General features: G+C 46.8%; 1 protein-coding gene across 2 annotated transcripts; it reads right to left on the reverse strand.

Annotated features, from left to right (window-relative positions):
- Window positions 1–313: 313 nt before the first annotated feature.
- Window positions 314–19,473, reverse strand: EIF3K (eukaryotic translation initiation factor 3 subunit K). 2 transcript variants are annotated; one of them, XM_087876526.1, is made up of 9 exons: window positions 19,316–19,473; window positions 17,081–17,179; window positions 16,609–16,729; window positions 15,686–15,760; window positions 15,406–15,472; window positions 14,940–15,017; window positions 14,117–14,242; window positions 3,126–3,208; window positions 314–471 (listed from the first exon to the last, which is right to left on the reverse strand). In XM_087876526.1, the coding sequence occupies exons 1-9, from the start codon at window positions 19,372–19,374 to the stop codon at window positions 400–402; spliced, it is 780 nt and encodes a 259-aa protein (XP_087732652.1). In that variant the 5' UTR covers window positions 19,375–19,473; the 3' UTR covers window positions 314–399. The 2 variants fall into 2 exon arrangements, with proteins under 2 accessions (XP_087732652.1, XP_034294001.1); XM_034438110.3 differs by lacking the exons at window positions 314–471; window positions 3,126–3,208 and adding an exon at window positions 12,810–12,948.
- Between the last annotated feature and the right edge of the window lie 210 nt (window positions 19,474–19,683).

The raw sequence follows: 19,683 nt of genomic DNA on the forward strand, positions 1-19,683 counted from the left end.
ACCTGAGGTTGCATCTTCTTCCCTAAAACTAGTCTCCAGTGCTAAAGGACTTAAGGAAAGTGACCTCTGCCGTCTTAATTTTTCCTTCTGCATCAGGGATCACAGGATCTGCTCAGCTGCTTGGAAGAGCGAAATGGAGCAACCCCCAAGGGAAGTTTTATTGATTTCAAAGAAATACAGGCTCCGTTTATGGAATTTTCCTCCATCCTGCCTCAGATAACGTCTATTCTGTTGTGGCTCGTAACACCTCACCAATGACTATATGGAGATTCTGTCATCCAGGTCAGGGTTGCTCCAAATGAGACCTCTCAAATGAGATTTCTCTACCTTTTATTTGTACCTAACGATGTGAACGCTGGCTAAGAAGGAATTCCTGGAGATGAATGAAGTCTATATGTCTTAAAAGTTGCTAATTCTGTTCAACGATCCAGTAAGACAGTCGGCATTCCGTTGCTTTGCTGGGATCTGGTGACTTGGTCATTTTAAATGCAGAGTTAGATTTAATGCACTAGCGCACGGATGTCAAACTTAAGGCCCACGGGCCAAATCTGGCCCTCAGAATGCTTAGATCTGGCCTGTGGGGCCACCCTAGAAACAATGAAGGACTGGCCCATGGTGCATCTGCCAGCAAAAACGGAACTCGGGAGAGCCGTTTTTGGCCGCGACGATCTCCTGAAACACTCTGCCAACGAAAACAGAGCTTGGGGAGGCCGTGCGCAGCCTGCCTGGGCTCCGTTTTCACTGGCAGAAGGCTGCAGGAGGCCGTCGTAGCCGAAAACGGAGCTGTGATGAGTGACATCAAGCTGGCCACGGCCACAGCCGCCATGGCCCTCATTCCCGCCCCACACCCACACCCCGGTCAAACACATCCCTGATGCAGCCCTCAAGGAAATCGAGTTTGATACCACTGCATTAGTGGAGGGCAAACCGACCAGCAGAGAAGGAACACTTAAGATCAGGATGGTGTGTGTCATTTCCCGCCCCCCCTCCCAGGCAATTATTACTTGGGAAAGGGACAATTTTGGTGAAAATCACAGCCTAGCAAAAAAAAAGTTAATCACCCCATCCCGCCCACCGCCCTGAACTGCAGCACATGTCCATATTCTTCTTTCTTACTTGAGATTTAAATCGTAAAACCGCAGGCAAATTTAAACCTAGTCCGACATTTACCATAACATGTAGTTTGGCTAGAAGGCGAAGGCAATGATAGGTTGCCAAGACACCTAACTTTACTAATTACGGACAGGAGCTTTGTCGTTCTTATCTCACCACCCTGACTCTGGTTCTAAAACTATTCCATGCCGCTTTCATCCCACAGAAAGCCTCCAAGACACAGAACAATTAAAACTCGGACCACACGTTTTGTGAATTGTTTTTATCCCAGAGCTATAATTGCACTCAACAATGAACTAAAGGGCCACCATCGGTGAGCTGTTGGACAGCATTACTTGGTCTGTTGTGTGGATGTTTGGGTGGTTTAGGGGTGGGGAATTGTGGTGGGTGGGAGTGCGTTTGGGGAGTGTTATGTGTGTTGGACCTGGTCTTTGGGTGTGAAGTGAATTTCGTTGTATGGGTATACTGTGTATACACGTACAATGACAATAAAATTATTATTATTAAGAAGCCGCTGCAAGAGATAATATGAGTGGTTCTCAATTTAGGACCACAACTGAGCACAAAATTTCCATGCCTAAGCCAGGCAGTTTTTAAGTGAGTTCCAGCCAGTGGTGGGATTCAGCCGGTTCGGGCGAATCGGTAGCTAAATTGCTGGCTGGCTCCGCCCTTCCCCTTGGGCAACCTTCTGACCAGCAAAAGTCAATGGGGGAAGGCAACGCTCCCTTCATGATCGTGTTACTTGCTTAACAACCGCCGCAGTTCACTTAACAACTGTGGCAAGAAAGGTGGTAAAAATGGGGCAAAAATTCGTTTAAGAAACGTTTTGCTTAGCGACCGAAACCCTGGGCTCAACTGCAATCGTATTTTTCTGTAGTCAGAAAAGCCGCTGTTAACAATAAGTGGAAAACGGATGTCCACTGGATCACCCTGGCAAGCGAACGAACAAGTGACAACAATAACATCCTTTTCTGGCCGCAAAAAATCCAACTAAATTTTGTTAGCCGTAGTGAAAGTTGCTTATGGACCAATTCTTCGGCGTCATGTCTCTAGACCAGAGGTCTTCAAACTTGGCAGCTTTAAGACTGGTGGATTTCAACTCCCAGAATTCTCCAGCCAGCGTAGCCAAGTTTGAAGACCTCCGCTCTAGGCCCAATTCTCATCACCGGCTGGAAGGAAGGGGAAAAAAATTCAAGTGGCAGATACTTTCAATACTCAAATCGCCCTTCGGGGATATCTAAACAGGCAGGACTCACAGGAAGTGACCAGCAACTATTGGAAGATTCCGGAAAGTTTTTAAGACCGTCTGGTCCCACGGGAGATCCCCAAAGCAGCAAAACCCTTCCCATCATAATTAATTCACCAGAGAAGGAAGATGCCTGAATTAGCTTCTCAGTCACATGAAGAGAAGGCATTGACCCTTAACCAGAGTGTACATTTCCTTTTACAAGAAATATGTGAAATGTTCTAAAAACGACACTGACCCCCTTAAGCCTTTAACAGGAACAGTTGGAAGGGACCTTGGAGGTCATCTAGCCCAACCCCCTGCTCACACAGGGGACCTGTACTAGGGATTCGAACCGCCGAACTGCCAATCTTTCTGATCGACAAGCTCGGTGTCTTAGCCACTGAGCCACCTAGTCAGGTTATCTTTCTCAATCTTGGTAACTTGGAAAGATGTGTGGACTTCAACTCCCAGGATTCCCCAGCCAGCATGGAATCCTGGGAGTTGAAGTCCACCCATCTTCACGCTTCTGAGGTTAACGCTCTCCCCATGAATTCCCATTTCCCCACCCCCTGCTTTTTTACGGTCGGCTTTCATTCAAAAGCTCGCAACTATTGCAAAAATGTGTTGACTTAAGCCACGATTGTTGTGGCTATCCAGTTACACTTATGAAGTGCAATTGATAAGTGGGTCCTTTGCTTTATTGCCCTGTCTCTATGGAAACAACACAGTTTTGTTTTTCAGGAATTTGCTCTTAATAATCATTATTTCATGGTGGTGATGACATACCTTGGGTGTGGATGCGATAACCGTTCTTGTTCCTAACGCTGATCGTCCTTCGACTCTTGCGGGCACAAGTACAGTTCAGCCCTTGGTAAAAGGTTAAGATAACACAAAATACCAACACAATGAGGCAGTTGTCAGCATTATTTTTTGCATCCTTTTTTTTCCATCTTCTAGTTCAGGTGATTGTACACACCTTTTTTTTTCCTCCTACTTCCTCCTCTGCCTAATATGGAAAAAGTCACTCAGGGAGAAAAGTTTACAGCTTGCATTACGGGTACTCTATAAGAAAAACACGTGTCACCTTCCACGGTATGCAAAGGAGGGGCCCAAGAACTCAGCAATTTATTTATTTTACAGCCTATCCCAACCATGATGGATTCTTGGAGGCATCCGGAAATAAAAGATAGATACACCTGAGAAATCAAATGCATTAGAACAAGTGTTTTAAAACCTGGAAATATTGAAGATGTGTGGACTTCAAGTCCCAGAATTCCCCAGCCAGCATGCAAATGAGATTTAAGACTTGTGGACTTCATGTCCCAGAATCCCCCAGCCAGCATGCAAATGAGATTTAAGATTTGTGGACTTCAGCTCCCAGAATTCCCCAGCCAGCATGCAAACGAGATTTAAGACTTGTGGACTTCAAGTCCCAGAATTCCAAACCAGCATAGTAATAAAAGACCTGTAGACTACAACACCCAGAATTCTCCAGCCAGCATGCTAATGAACTTTAAGACCTGTGGACTTCAACTCCCAGAATTCCCTGGCCATCATGGTAAGCAACTTCCAAGATGCATAGCCTTCCAGAATTTTCCATGGTGGCCTGGGGAATTCTGGGACTTGAAATCCATGCCTCTCCAAAGTTGCTGCAGTTGGGGGGGAAAAAACTGCATTAGAAGAGCACATTGTGGGTCAAAAAGATCGCTGCAACACAACCGCCTTAGCTTGTGAATTAACACGGTGATTTGCGGTAGCAGGAGGGAAAGTTCCACAATGTGGATTTGAGAAAACCGTCCGTGGGAGCAATGCATTATGCATGTAATCAGTTCTCTAACCGGTTTGCAAAGCTAAATAATAATCCGTCACTTTCTAGCATCCTTCTTCCCTCTTTTCCCCCTTTGCTGCTCCTAGATGCCGGGGAAGCCTGCTGGTTGGGGATGATGGGACCCGTCAGCCCAGATCTCAGGAGTAAGAGAGTATTTGCATCCAGCTGCACCAACCCAGCTCCATTCTCGAGGCCTGGGACTGGGAGAGCTCCTGCGTGGAAGGATGCAAAGTCACGGCCAGCATTTAAATGCTCATTTATCTCTGGAATGTTCAGCATCTCTCCGGACAGGAAAAGACGAGGGCACAACCCTTTTGGATCGCTCAATGGAAAACAAAGGGGAGGGGAGAGCAGACGGGGAGGGAGGGAGGGGAGGGAGAGGGGAGGTCAGGAAAGAAAGAAAGAAAGAAAAAAAATGTGGATAGAATTGCAAAACAGCGAGGAGGATTCCCGGCCAAGTTTTGAAACGGCCCCTCAAAACGGACTCGTCTGGGGGGGGGGGGTTAGGCTGCCAAATTCCCAGCCTTCCTGGAGAATTTCTCCCATCTGGAGACAGCCTTTATATGGCCACCTTCTGGAACCATGACAATGCCCCCCCCCACCCCCCCGGCTTTGCAATCTGTGTAAATCTCAGACACAGCACCGACCCGCCAGACAGACCAGGCCTGTGCAAAGCCGTCTCTGCAAAGGGAAGAGGGGGGGGGGGAAAACCCCCCGGCGGCGTCTGATCTATGGCCATCTGGCTGTCAGGAGCCCGAGCCTTTTCCAGACCGGCTGCGTTCACACAGACCCGGGGAAGATCAGCCTTCCCCGCTCACATGGGGCGGCCCCTTTGGCAGCCAAGAGGTGGCTTGGGTTTGAATTCTGACATCTCCCTGGCTTCTCGTCGTCGTCGTCACGGCTGCGCACGGAGCATTCCCACCATCGTGGTTTTCGATTTTCGTAGGTTTAGCTCCGTTCTGCTAACATCCTTTTTTTCTCCTTTCTCTAATAGCAATAGCACTTAAGACTTATATACCGCTTCGCAGGGCTTTGAGGCCCTCTTTAAGCGGTTTACAGAGTCGACATCTTGCCCCCCCCTCCCAACAATCTGGGTCCTCGTTTTACCGACCTGGGAAGGATGGAAGGCTGAGTCAACCTTGAGCCGGTCAGGATCGAACTGCTGGCAATTGGCAGAGTTAGCCTGCAGTACCGCATTCTAGCCACTGTGCCACCAGGGCCCTCCCTCCATCCCTTCCTTTCCTTCTTCTCCCTTCTATCCTTAGCACTCAGCCATAGCACATAGACTTGTATATCGCTTCAAAGTGCTTTCCAGCCCTAAGTGGTTTACAGAGTTGGCATCTTGCCCTCAACAATCTGGGTCCTCATTTTACCGACCTGGGAAGGATGGAAGGCTGAGTCAACCTTGAGCCGGTCAGGATCGAACTGCTGGCAGTCGGCAGAGTTAGCCTGCAGTACCGCATTCTAACCACTGAGCCACCAGGGCCCGCCCTGCCTGCCTCCTTTCCCACTTAGCAATAGCACTTAAGACTTATATACCGCTTTACAGCCCTTTCTAAGCAGTTTACGGAGTCAGCATCGTGCAGCATCTATAATGGCAGGCTTTTGGTACCCTCACTTTTTGGGGAGGGGGCTCTGTGGGCCGAAGGTGGCTCCAGGGTCCCCACTCCTGCCATAGAAAACCCAAGGAGCTGCGATCTGTAAGGTTTGCATTTCCCAATCACCCTGCAGGGCAGCTCCGGCAAAAGCAATCCGGTTCGTCCAGCCTTAGTAAGGTGGTAAAGCCAAACCCAACAGGATTTATCGATTTGATTGAATCTGACCTGTACAGATGTCCCACCTCACCGTCGTGGCTCTGCTGGGCAGCCAGCAAGAGACTTAAAAACTCAATGAAAGATACAGAAAAGGCAGCCCAGGAAGGCCTTTTAAGGACAGCCAAGATCAACAACCCGTCAGAGATAACTCACAAACCGCAGCTATGTGGCCTCTGACCTCCCAACTCAGGAACCCATCCCTCTCTTCCCCTGCTTTGCAAAAGGCCTGCAGAGTTGGGGCTGATTGAATCTCAGGGGTAGATTGTCCCAAAAGGACCCACTCTTGGCTTCTTGGACCTCTTCCTTCTGCTTCTCCTCCTCCTGCTGCTCTTCTCTTCCTTCTTTCCCCCTTCTCTTCCTCCTGCACTTTATCTTCCTTCCTCCTCTTCCATTTCTCTTCCTTCTTTCCTCTTCTCTTCTTTCTCTTCCTTCTTTCCTGTCTTCTCCTTTTCTCTTCCTTCTTTCGTCTTCCTTCTCTTCTCCTTCCTTCTCTTCCTTCTTTCCTCCTCTTCCTCCTGCACTTTATTTTCCTTCTTTCCTCCTTCTCTTCCTCCCGCACTTTATTTTCCTTCCTCCTCTTCCATTTCTCTTCCTTCTTTCCTCTTCTCTTCTGTCTCTTCCTTCTTCCTCTTTTCTCTTCCTTCTTTCCTCTCTTCTCTTCCTTTTCTCTTCGTTCTTTCCTTTGTCTTCCTTCTCTTCTCCTTCCCCTTCTCTTCCTTCTTTCCTCCTTCTTTCTCCTGCACTTTATTTTCCTTCTTTCCTCCTTCTCTTCCTCCTCCACTTTACTTTCCTTCTTTCCTCCTTCTCTTCCTCCCACTTTATTTTCCTTCCTCCTCTTCCATTTCTCTTCCTTCTTTCCTCTTCTCTTCTCTCTTCCTTCTTTCCTCTTCTCTTCTCTTCTCCTTCTCTTCCTTCGTCTTCCTTCTCTTCTCCTTCCTCTTTTCCTCTTCTCTTCTTTCCCCCTTCTCTTTTCCTTCCTCTTCTTTTCCTTCCTCCTCTTCTCTTCCTCCTTCTCCGTTTTCCTAGTAAAAGCTTACGCCCGAAGGCACAAGGGAAGGGAAGTCTACCTTTAAGGAAGGTGGTGGCTGGAGGCTTTATTGTTCTTTGAGTTGACATTGCTTTATTATATCTCAGAGGCTGCCGGAGAGGAAGTGGTGCCACTCCCTTTCAAATGAGGCTATCAACCTTTCTCATAAATAGACATCCTGCCGTTTTCCCAGCTTCCTCAGAGCAAAAGCACTATGGACCGGTAGCCTTTTCTTAGCCTAGAACTGACGGGGTTTCTGGCTACCCGGATATTAAAGAGCCACGGCTGAACTTTGGGGGAAATGGCAAGAACATGAAACCGAAGGCAGCTAGATGTCCAACAGTGGTGATGCCTGCCACGGTTGAGTTTTTGGTGTTCTTTTGAGACGTTTTATGACCAGGTGAGGGAACGTTCCCAGTACGTAGGACAGTGAATTTTATAAACCTCATTCCCCATAAATCTTTTTCAGCCTGGCAATAATTCATCTGCAGTTAACGTAATGAATCACGTGCCAGGAAAGCGACTAAGCTACCCAACAATGTCTGCTTCCTTTCTATTGGGGGTTATTTTCAATAACCCACAATTTTAAGAGCTCAACAGGGTAACAAAATAAGGGACCTTGGAGGTCTTCTAGTCCAACCCCGTTCAAGCAGAACACTTTAAACCGTTCCAGACAAATGACTGCCCAATCTCCTCTTAAAATCCTCCAGTGATGGGAGCACTCACAACTTTCAGAAAGCAAAATGTTCCACTGGTTTAATTTTTCTGACTGTCAGGAAATTTCTCCTTACTTCTAGGTTGCTTCTCTCCTTTTTTTTTTTTAAATTTGATTTATATGCCGCCCTTCTCCGGAGACTCAGGGCGGCTTACAATGCGCTCAGCAATAGCCTTCATACTTTTGTATATTTTATACAAAGTCAGCTTATTGCCCCCACAAACTGGGTCCTCAATTTACCTACCTTAGAAAGGATGGAAGGCTGAGTCAACCTTGAGCCTTGGCGAGATTCGAACCTGCAGTAATTGCAGGCAGCTGGTCTTAATAACAGGGGGCTTTAGACCACCGTACTACCAAGGCTTCTTGATTGGTTTCCATCCGTTAGCTGGTTTTCTCTAGCTGAAGCATCTCTAATCACTAGCCTGGCACTTAGGATCGGGCAAGCAAAACTAACACAAGTGTTCGAATAGAATAGAATAGAAGTTGGAAGGGACCTTGGAGGTCTTCTAGTCCAACCCCCTTAGGCAGGAAACCCTACACCACTTCAGACAAATGGTTATCCAATCTCTTCTTAAAAACTTCCAGTGTTGGAGCATTCACAACTTCTGGAGGCAAGTTGTTCCACTGATTAATTTATCTGTCAGGATAATTTCTCCTTAATTCCAGGTTACTTCTCTCCTGGATTAGTTTCCACCCATTGCTTCTTGTCCTACCCTCAGGTGCTTTGGAGAACAGCTTGACTCCCTCTTCTTAGGGGCAGCCCTTGAGATATTGGAAGACTACTATCATGTCTCCCCTAGTCCTTCTTTTCATTAAACTAGCCATGCCCAGTTCCTGCAACCGTTCTTTATATGTTTTAGCCTCCAGTCCCCTAATCCTCTTGGTTGCTCTTCTCTGCACTCTTTCTAGAGTTTCCACATCTTTTTTACACCGTGGCGACCAATTAGAAGTTGGATTCCCAAGACAGATGTTCCTCTTCAGACCTCTTACCGAAGATCGGAGTGGCTTCCCTTTTAGGTACCCAAAGGACCATGGAGATTTAACTCTTCCCCCAAGCATTGGGGCTGAGAGTTGAGCAGTAGACTGTTGAGCAGAAGTAGACTGTTGAGTAGACTGTTGAGTAGACTAGTAGACTGTTGAGCAGAAGAACACTGTACCTTTTAGCTACCTTTTATGGACAGTTGTAAACTGCCTAGAATCCTTATAGCAGGAAGTCCTCGTTTAGCGACCGTTTGCAGTCACGACCGGGCTGAAAATACAACTTTGCAACCTTCTCCTCGCATTTATGACCTGTCCAGGTTTGCAAAGCAAAGGAAAGTTGAATTCAATTCATAAGCACAGTTGCTGGTTCACCTTAATTATTGCTTCACTTAGCGACCAAGTTTCCGGTCCCAATTGTGTCGCTACAGAAGGACTACCTCTATAGGTGGCTATGTAAACACTATAGGTCAGTAAATAAATAACGTTCTGAAAATATAGTCCATCGGCAGACCCAAGTCCACAAAAATCCTTAGCTGCTTTTCACATCTTAACCTTTCTGGCGACGCAAAGCAGACGAAAATAAGCTAAACAACAATAGTACATGGCGTTGAAGACCGAGGACAGAAATTCGGTTAAATGCTATTTTAATCTCTTGACGGTTTTACTATTTTTCACCGACACTCACTTTATTATGTCTTTTATTTTTAGATCGGCTTGCCCTGAGCCTGACCCTCCCAAGCAGTTAGTACTTTACTTACTATAGGGCCAACTGGCAAACTTTTAGAAATGAGTTAAGGATTCTTCAAAGAGAACCTACTGCCCCTCCTTGGCAGCCTGACCAGAAATAAATTTAAAAAAAGGAATATCGCCCTCAGAAATGGGACTGACTTCATTCAATCCATCGCCCTTCCCAGAATTATCTGTGGCAGTCACTGCAGGGAAAAAAAAAAAACCCTGAATAAACAGATCCAACAGTCCAAGGATAAAAGAGATTTCCTGCCGAAGATTTCAGATTAGGAATGGCATAGAAAACTCAAGCCTGTTTGCGGATCTTTTAACGTCGTTGCCTGCCACAGGGTTGGTTTTTAGGTAGGAAAAAAAAACAGAAGAATTTGAAGATCCCAAACAATAGGAATACAGGTAGCCTCCAACTTAGAACCATTTCTTCATTTAGTGACCGAAGTTACAACAGCACTGAAAAAATTGACTTATGACTGATTTTTCTTATAGTCGCAGCATCCCCAATGTTGATCACGCAATCAAAATTCGGACGCGTGGCAACGGGTTCGTATTTATGACGGTTGCAGTGTCCCAGGGGTCACCTGATCCCCTTTTGCACAACCAGAAGGCTGTTGAGTTCGATCCTAGGTAGAGGCAGATATTTCTCTCTCTCTGGGCACAATGAGAATATGTCTGCTGAATAAAACTCCGCATTGGTGACAGGAAGGGCATCCGGCCAGTAAACACTCAGCTTCATTCAGTTGCCCAGACTCCACTCCGCAAGGAATTGTGGGGTCATTACAAGATGAGTGATTCATTTAACAACTGTGGCAAGAAAGAGGTCATAATACAGGGCAAAACTCACATAACTGTTTTGCTTAGCAACAGAAATTTTGAGCTCAATTGTGGTCGTTAAGTCGAGGCCTGCCCGCAGAAAGAGAAGTAACGCGGTGGGGGTTTATAAAACCAACACTGGCAATTCCTAGCAAACCTCAGAAAATGGGAAGGGAGGCCTCCTTGTTCCTTTCTGATGTTTGTTCAGGTAGAGAATCGGTTTACAAGGAACAAGCAGGTTCTTTCTTCCTTGTTTCGGAGGTTCTGGGCCCAGTTCCCAGTTCCCGGGCCAGCCCGAAAGATGTTTCATTCAGGTTTGTTCCCAGGTGGGAATCCAGAGTGACTGCAGAACCAATCGGAGGAAGGAAAAAACAGGTCTCTCTTTCGGCAAGCCAAGATCGGTGCAAAATGAGCTGGGAAAGAGCGATGGGAGATAAAAAACCCAACCATCTTCCCTAAACAATAGGCCTCCTTTAGCCGTTTCTCAAAGGTTCGTTTGTGCTCTTTTGAAGCCGATTGTCCCAAAGGTGCTTTTTCCAAGAGGCAAACGGTGGACTTTCTGGTTAGGAGAACTTTAGAAGAATGGGAACCAGTAAGTCCAGTTGCCTCTTTAAAAAAAGCACCTTTGGCAAAATCATGACATGGATGGCTGAGAATCTCCATAGACAGGGCTTTCAATTGTGTACTTGTGGCTGCTCTGGCGACTTTTATTTTTTTGACACACAACACACGCACCCTGCAAGAATCTCCCAAATACTGAAAGACAGGAAAAGCAGGGAGGGCTTCCTCCATAGGCATTTTAGGCAGATTGCTCCTTCCAAAAGATCCATCAACGCAGGTCACCAACATTGCTGGCAGAATAATCTGCAGTTGGGGAACCCAAAGCGAGAGGGCCATGTGGAGAGGACCAAAGCCTTGGAATCCAGGCACTCCTCGACTTACGACCGTGCAGTGTTACAACGGTGCTGGAAAAAAGCAACTTTCAACTGGTCCTCGCAATTACGACCGTCGCAATGTCTCGGCAATCACAACCCGGGTGCTTTGGCAACCAGCCCGCGTGGACAAGGGTTGCAGCATCCCCAGGACACCTGACCGCAGTTTGCAACCTTCCTCGGGGTGGGGGTGGGGGACCTCCAAACAAGTGAAGTCAATGGGGGGAGGGGAGGGGGAAGCTGGATCCGCTTAACAATTGCGGCAGAAAAGGTTGTAAAATATAAAGCTCACTTAAAGACTGCCTTGTTCAGCGACAAAATTCTGGGTCCTAAGTTGAGGACTGTACAAGTTGTTCTCATTTAGTGACCGTGCAGTTCCCATCTCGACGGCGGTTGTAAGTCGACGTCTTGAGAAAGGCAAGTCGGAAGCTGCCCACGTGGATCAGATGGAGTAACTTCGTGGAGTAACCTGCTCACCTGGCGGCCCCAGGTATCTCTTTGTCTTGGAGCCTCTCCCAGTCCCAAGGGCGGGGCCAATTCCCAACCACACCTCGTGAGTCATGCCCGTTGGAAGTTCCTGCATTTGCAAGTCCAAATCTGTAGGTGAATAACTGCGCCTACAATCCGCCTTATAGCTGGAGAACCCTTGGACAATGTTCCTTTTCAGGTTTGGAGGCAAAAATGGCAAATCAAAAAATCTGCTTGGAGGGAAAGGGTGCTTGGGCTCCTGGGTATCCCACTCACAGCTGAACCTGAATCCTTGTTTCCTCTCCCAATCACGCCCTGGTTACGACCGACACAGAGTGAAAAAACTCCTTGCTTAGTGAGCTAGTGGGGGAAAAAAGCAGTTGAGTCTTATTTCTTCTTTCGGCTCCCCAGCCCCATCTAGTGGAGACTCGAAGAACAGCACAACCTGGGTCACAATCTGATTGTCCTCCTGTATTTTAATTTCATTAATTTTTATTTTTGTTTTGTTTTACCCTACCTTTGTGAGTTTGATGTGGATTTCAAGTGGTCAAATCCTATCCACCGAGGGTGGTGTCTAGGGCCACGGATGATATCCTGTGTGGCTCAGGTTCTTGTCTTTGAGAAGTGCCCATTTCTAACTTCGTTATTTTATTTGTTTCGTGTGTGGGACACAGCAAAATGCAGCACAATGTGTCACAATCACAGAAACAACATTTAAAATCAATGGTGGGCTGCTGCCGGTTCGGGAAAACTGGTAGTTCCGATGATCAGCTGGCCCCACCCACCGGCCCCTGCTCTATCCTGTTCTGTATTTCCTTCTTTCTGGCACAGCTGATTTCCATGCCTCCGCTGTTCTCCTACTTACCGGGGCTGCCTTAGAAGGTAAGCAGCTGAGCTTCAAATTGCTGTGTTTCAAACGCTGCGTGCAAGTGCATTAGGCGCGAGTGCGCACGAAGCCCACAGGCAGTTGTTAAACCGGTTGCAGCCCACCGCGGGCTAAAATGCGTATCCAAAAAATATAAAACACCGGAGCTGTGAATTATTTTAAAAAACGTACAGCACGAGTGACCAATACAATGATGAATAAAGTCAAATTGCCCATTCCTGATGGAATCCAGGACGCCAGACTGAAGTAATAGCTATGTGTACTATTGGCAAATCAGCTGTTTATTGGTTTTAATAAGCGCCCTTAAAAAATGGGGCTGAAATTAGCATGGTGGATAAGGAGAGTGCCGGGGAAGGGGGGGGGGGGAATGTCACTGGGAAGAAGCCATGATACTGGAAACACCTGAAAGAAAGCAGAGAGGGAACAGGGGTGGTGAAGAGAGAGAAATTCAGAAAGTGATACGGCCTTTGCCTGATCCAGATAAACAATCACAAGCTGGCAAACTGTAGAGCAAGGGTGTCAGACTCAAGGCCCGGGGGCTGGATTCGTCCCATGGGGTGCTTAGATCTGTCCGGCAGGGCCGCTCTTGAATCAGCAATGGATTGGCCCACTGTGCCTTTTCCTGCGAAAACGGAGCTCGGTTGGGCCGCATGCAGCCCTCCCGAGCTTCGTTTTCGCTGGCAGAGGGTTGCAGGAGGCAGTCGCAGCTGAAAACGGAGCTCGGGACCCCTTTTTTCTCTGGCAAAGCACTCGGGACAATTGTCACCGACATGAGTGATGTCGAGCTGGCTACGCCCCCCACTGCCCCCCCGATGTCAAACACAACCCTGATGCAGCCGTCAATGAAATTACGTTTGACACCCCTGCTGCAGAGGATTACATCTCCCATCCATCTAAATTAGCATAACCGCATCCAAAACAGGCCATGTGGAAACTCCTGGGAGGGGCAGGGTGGGTGTGGCCAGCCAGTCCTTGCAACTACCAGTTCGGCGAATCAGATGTAAAAGTAGCATCCGGTTCGCCTGAACCGGTCCGAACCAGCTGAATCCCACTGCTGGGTGCAGATTTAGGAACTTCCAAACCTTTCCTTATGTTCCTGAATCACCGGGTGCAGAAAGTGAAGGAATGGGTGATATGTTGAAGCTGTGGCTAAACAGAGGCTGCCATTCTACCTGGGGGGCTGGGGGGGTGGGGGGTGGGAGAGAAACATAGCAACTGATGAAGTTCAGCTCATAACATCATGATGGTTGTGAGGATTTGCCTGCATGGGGGACCTCATCAAGTTAAAAAAAAAAGGGAATAAACACAGCTTCCAAAAATTAGAAAAGAGTTACACTGGGCTTCTGAGTTCCAAATGGACATAACACACCCGGACATGCTCTTCTCAGCAACTTCTGAGAACTGAAGTCAGGCAAGCGTCACATAGGAAAACGCGATGGCACATGCGATTTACATATTGCAACCCTTAGCTCCAAAGAGCAGAATCTATAAGTCATGCCCTCTTTAGTTTAGGGGGGGAAGGGTGGGAAATTAAAGGAGGAAGAGGAGCAGGAGACGAAAAGACACTCACTGTCAAAGTCTATTTTCTCCACAATGTTTTTAGGCTTGATGTTCTCTTCCTGGTTGCAAATGAATATTGTCCCAGGTTCTGTTTCTACCCAGCCATATTTGCTCATCCAAGACTTCAGCTGATTATCTGCAACCAAAGAGAAGAGTTACAAGCTGGGAGGATTGGGCTAAAGAGAGAATTGCATGTTGCATTAGAAACTCTCTTTCTTCCAAGTTTATGAAAACGATTATTAATGTGAAAATATACGAAGAAATATCCAAACTGTGAAAGCAGTGGAGAAGTTGGAATGGGAATAACAAAATGAATTATGTATAGCTAAGAACCCAGGAATGGTTTCACCACGTGGAAAACTAAAGAGAAATGTAAAATGTATTTGCTTCCCATTTTAACATTTGCTTATCCTGTCACCATGAGATGGGTGGCAATTTGATTGATTGATAGAACAGATAGATAGGATAGATAGATAGGATAAATGGATAGATAGGATAGATAGATGGATGGATAGATAGATAGATATATGGACAGATTAGATAGATAGATAGATAGATAGATAGATAGATGATAGACAGATAGATAGATAGATAGATAGATAGATAGATAGATAGATAGATAGATGATAGACAGATAGATAGACAGGACAGATAGATGATTAGGTAGATAGACAGACAATTTTGCAATTGTAGATTAAAACAAGATATTCCAATGTTTTCCCCCATATCTCTCCATTCTAAAAATCAGCAGGCTCCAAGGGACAACAAAACATTTTTATGAACCCACATCACAAAGGGAAGGAAATTATATACCTGCCTTTACAGCCACTCACCTGTTAGATCGCCCAACATTTTGGCCAGAAGCCACCGGTCTATGTGCTGGTATGTGATTCCAACTACGTGACAAATGACTGCAAAAGGAAAAAGGGTACACTGAGAATCCTAACCGGGGTTAAGGCGACAGACTTTAACTGATCTTTAAAGAGGGGGGTGGGGGCGGAGAGAGGAGATTTGCCTGGTGAGGAGGGACTGGAAGACTCGTCGCTAAAGTGACTTGAAGAGTACTGCACAATCACTCTGTAACCAGAGCCTTCTGCAAGGGGCATCAAAAAGAGGACAGGACTTCAATTGTGCAGCTGTGGCTGCTCTCGTGACTTTATTTTTTTGACAAATACACCCTGCAAGAACTTCCCAAATATTAAAAGAAATATAAAGCAGGGAGGGAGGGGGAGAAAACCTCCCTATATGGACCCCTACTTTAGGACCCCCTCCAAACAAATTGCAATACTTTTGACTTACATTTCCTTACCGAATCTTCAAATCCAATGATCCCATCTAGGAGTTTCATATTCTTATCCAGAGCTTGCTATTATTTAAAAAAAAAAAAAAAATCAGAAATAAGAGAGGATAGTCTTGGTCAATGCCAGGACATGGTCAATGACAGATATTGCTCTACAGTTCTACAACGAAAGCATCTATATTTACGGTTTATTTCGTAAACACAAAGCAAAATGATTTATTTCATTTCCACAGGCTTATCAGTCACATCGGTGTGAAACTATCAATACGGTTGACTTACCCAGAAAGCCTGAAAGTGACAGTTCTCCAACAATTCCCCCAGGTATAAGATCTGACGGATTGGGCTCTCTTCTTGCTGGCACCAGCAGAGTTAAGGAATGCTACATATGAAGCTGGAGAAATGCATGGAATTCCTCCCCCCTCTATCCCAGGATCTTTTGGATCGGACAAGCTATTAAATACTCCCATGCTTGGTCTCAGACAGAAAGCCACTTCAAGAGACCAGAAGCATTTGAAAATGTGGATTTACAGGCAGCTGTTACGTATAAACTGGGTTGACAAAAATCAGAAATGAGGAAGTGATAAGCCGCGTGGGAAAGCCGAGAGAAATCATCAAAACCATAAAAAAGTGAAAGTTAAAATATTTTGGACATGTGATGCGACACCCGGAAAAATACGGCACACTTCACTTAATCCTCCAAGAAAAGACTGAAGGCAAACAAGGTCCAGGCAGAAGATGTTGTGGCTCCGTTACCTGAGCCAGGTGTGTGTGTGAGACGGGGACAGAACAGAAGATGATCATGGCTTCAAAATCGAAGGGACTGGCTTGGAAAAACTCAACAGTACTTTTGAGTGCGGCTGTTGATAAAAGTAGGATCGCCAACATGATCACCAAAGTCCGATGATGGATATGCCACAAGAAGAATGCTGCCCAAGCTAAAATAGAGGCTTCTTAAGAGCACCTGATCATACCTCCCCCTATCTGAGTAAGCCTGATGACATATTTGGTAGCTGGCTCAGGAATTCTGGGAGTTGAAGTCCACAAGTTACAAAGGGACCATAGTTGCCCCATTCCTGGTCTAAGCCATCGTTCTCCACTGAATTCTCCATCTAGACCTTTTCCTGGTGAGCTGTGCCTGGTGGGGAGGCTTCCAATCCCAATAGGGATTTGGGGGAAGTTATCCTAGAGTACAAACAGGATACGCGAGCCTGGTCAATCATGCACTTGCAGAGTGTGAAGTCCGTGTGAGGCAGGTTGGTCAGTGCTTTGAGGAGAATCTGGGCAGTCACCGAGACTTGGAATAAGTTAGGATTAAACTGATACCTAGAGGAGAAAAAGGACGGCGAGATCAGAACCCGACAAGGTTGTGGAGGAAAACCAACACGAAAGCACAGCATTTCCGCTCCTGGGTAACCATTGCAGGATTTCTCCCTCTAGAATTTATTTAAGAAAAATTTAGATGGCCGCTCAAACTCACTCTCATTGACTCCAGGCAATTTACAGGGATAAAAGACTAAAACAACAACAAGGAAGAAAGCAGCAAGCCCTTCACCCTCTTGCCAACAACCACCAACTGAGTCAGCAGATAGGCTCCATCCCACTTCTGGATCCCCAGGTCTTGCCTTCTGCGCTTTGTTGAAAGAGTGTGAAAGCGTCAAAAGATCAGCGACTCACAGTTTGAGCACAGCCAGGTTGGCCTCCAAGTCATAGGCATTCTCTTTGGCCTGGGTCTCCACGTAGTGCTGCAGAGTGACAAGATTTTCTGGGTTGTATCTGAAATTCAGGAAAAGACAGAAGAGCTGTCAGGAAGGACATCCTAAGGACCAATGGAGACAGGCAGAGGTGACCAGTGACAAGCGGTTTTTTAGACTTCCAGGCATTGGCATCATTATTGTACTAAAAAGCTCCAGTTCCCCATTCCTGCTCCTGGTGTCTCCTTGCACCCCTCTCTCCGCTCTGGGCCTGGCTTCCGTCGGCTGTGTCTCAAGAATGAAAGGCCTGTTTGTGGGGAGGAACATTTGAGGAGCAGCTCAATCACGATGCACGTACTTATTAAATTTAAATGCCACCCATCTCACCTGGAAGCAATCCTGGGTGGCTTACAATCAATCTAAAAAAAGAGCAAAAGCATCAAAACCATAAATATTAACACTAAAACGGATTTCATCATCCTAGCCGTTGCCCATCCCCTGCAGGATGAAGGAGGTCTCCTCTGCGTGTTTCCAACCAACGCAGTCTCTAGCTCTCCTTTGCCACAATTGGCCCCGCAATACAAGTCGATCCATCTTGTTTTAGGTCTTTTTCACGGACGCTTTTTAAAAATTGATTTAAGACTGACAAAGATGCCCCACAGGGGATAAAATTGTTTTATGATTTTTAATAAAATAAAAAGAAAGGCAAATGTATTAATAGAGAAGTAAGAAGGAGAAGATATAAAAGATGTATTAGATGATATATTCAATGATTGATTATGTATTGTTTGTATGTTTGATTATAAAAATAAAAAACTTTTGTATTAAAAAAAAAGATGCCCCACTTTACATCGAGGAGGGCTGTGTGGAGAGAGTTTCCTCCTTTAAATTCCTGGGAGTCTATCTTAGCAAAGATCTCACCTGGAAAATCAACACGACTCAGGTGGCCAGAAAGGCCCAAGAGAGACTCCACTTCCTTAGGGTCTTGCAAAAAATAATAATAATAAAGTGGAACAACAACTGATGACCTCCTTTTACCGGTCCACAATAGAAAGCGTCCTCACTCAGTGCTTGACGGTGCGGTATGCCAGCCTGACAGCCACGGATAGAAAAATATTATAGAGGGTGGTGAGCACAGCACAAAACATCGTGGGCTTCCCCGATACCACTAGACTAGAGATCGCTAGGGCTTGCTGCCTTAGAAGAGTGAGGAAAATCCTCAGGGACGACTCACACCCTGGTCAGCTACTTCTTTATTCTCCTTCCATTGGGAAGGAGATATGGAAGCATAGGGAGCCGCTCAGACAGGCTGAAGAACAGTTTTTATCCGTGGGCTGTCAGGCTCCTGAATGAAAAATAACTACTACAGCAACATAGTACGATTGACTTGCGGGGCCAGCGCGACATGCAATAAGTTCACATGGTGCAATAGAATTGGGTGATTGTTAGCAGGATTCACTGGGCTAGGGATTTGGGGGTTTTTTTGTTTTTCACTGTGAATTGTATTGTGTTGGGGGGGTGCACGAAGGGAGGCTCAGCCAATCTCATAGTACACATGTTGTATTCCGACAATAAAGGTTTGAATTGAATTGAAGGGAAGGAAGAGAGCAAGATCGATGCATTGGATGCAAGAATGCAAGAAAGGAAGCTCAGGGTCTGTTTGATCAAGTGGGGTGGGGGAGCAACTCCCCCATGCCAATGCTCTTTCCTCCACCCCACCTCTCCAGGGATCTCCTGGTGGTCCCCATTCCCACCGCCTGAAGTCAAGCGGTGGAGAAAGGCAGAACCAGGGGAAAAATCCAGCAGGTTCTGGAGAACCGGTGGCGGAAATCTTGAGTAGTTCGGAGAACCAGCAAACACCACCTCTGGCTGGCCCCAGAATGGGGTGGGAATGGGGATTTTGCAGTATCCCTCCCCTGCCACGCCCACCAAGCATACCACGCCCACCAAGCCACGCCCACAGAGCCAATAGTAACAAAAAATTGAATTTCACCCTCAGTTTGATTTAAAAATCTAATGACGGTTATTAAAATTGGGAAGTAGGCGAATTCCTTCCGCCCCCCCCCTTTTTTTTTAAGCTAAAAGGAGAAGCGGGAGACGCAGAAATGCTGCCTGCCCGGCGAAGACGTGGGGTTCCTGAGCATGAGCAGAGTGCCGTCCTCTCACAGAGCTTCCTGGCTCAAAGGTTTCAGGTTCCGGGACCCCTTTCGGGAAGTACCTGTCGATGCCCTTCAGCAGCTTCCCCACGCTCGCCCGCATCTGCTCGAAGGCCGCCATGGCTGCGGAGGCAGGAGACGAAGAAAGGGGAGGCCGGAAAGGAAGCGGAAAAAGCAAAGAGAAGGTCACTTCCGGTGAGGAAAAAAAAAGACGCCCACTTCCGTTTCCCGCTCTAGGCTTTGCCGGAGGTCTGCTGGGGTGGGGTGGGGTGTGGCACACGGCGAGCGCGTGCGCAGTGAAGACCGGGCGTGCCGAAGTCGCGTAGGAAGAAGCGCTTTTCTCCACCTCAGCCGCTCTAAAACGCGTTGGGACTTCAACTCCCAGCATTCCTCAGCCGGCTCTGCTGGAACAGAATAGGCTCCTTCGCTT

The sequence above is a fragment of the Pantherophis guttatus genome, chromosome 10, assembly GCF_059756535.1.
Source record: "Pantherophis guttatus breed Tessera chromosome 10, ASM5975653v1, whole genome shotgun sequence".
In the NCBI taxonomy this organism is placed as follows: Eukaryota; Metazoa; Chordata; class Lepidosauria; order Squamata; family Colubridae; genus Pantherophis; species Pantherophis guttatus.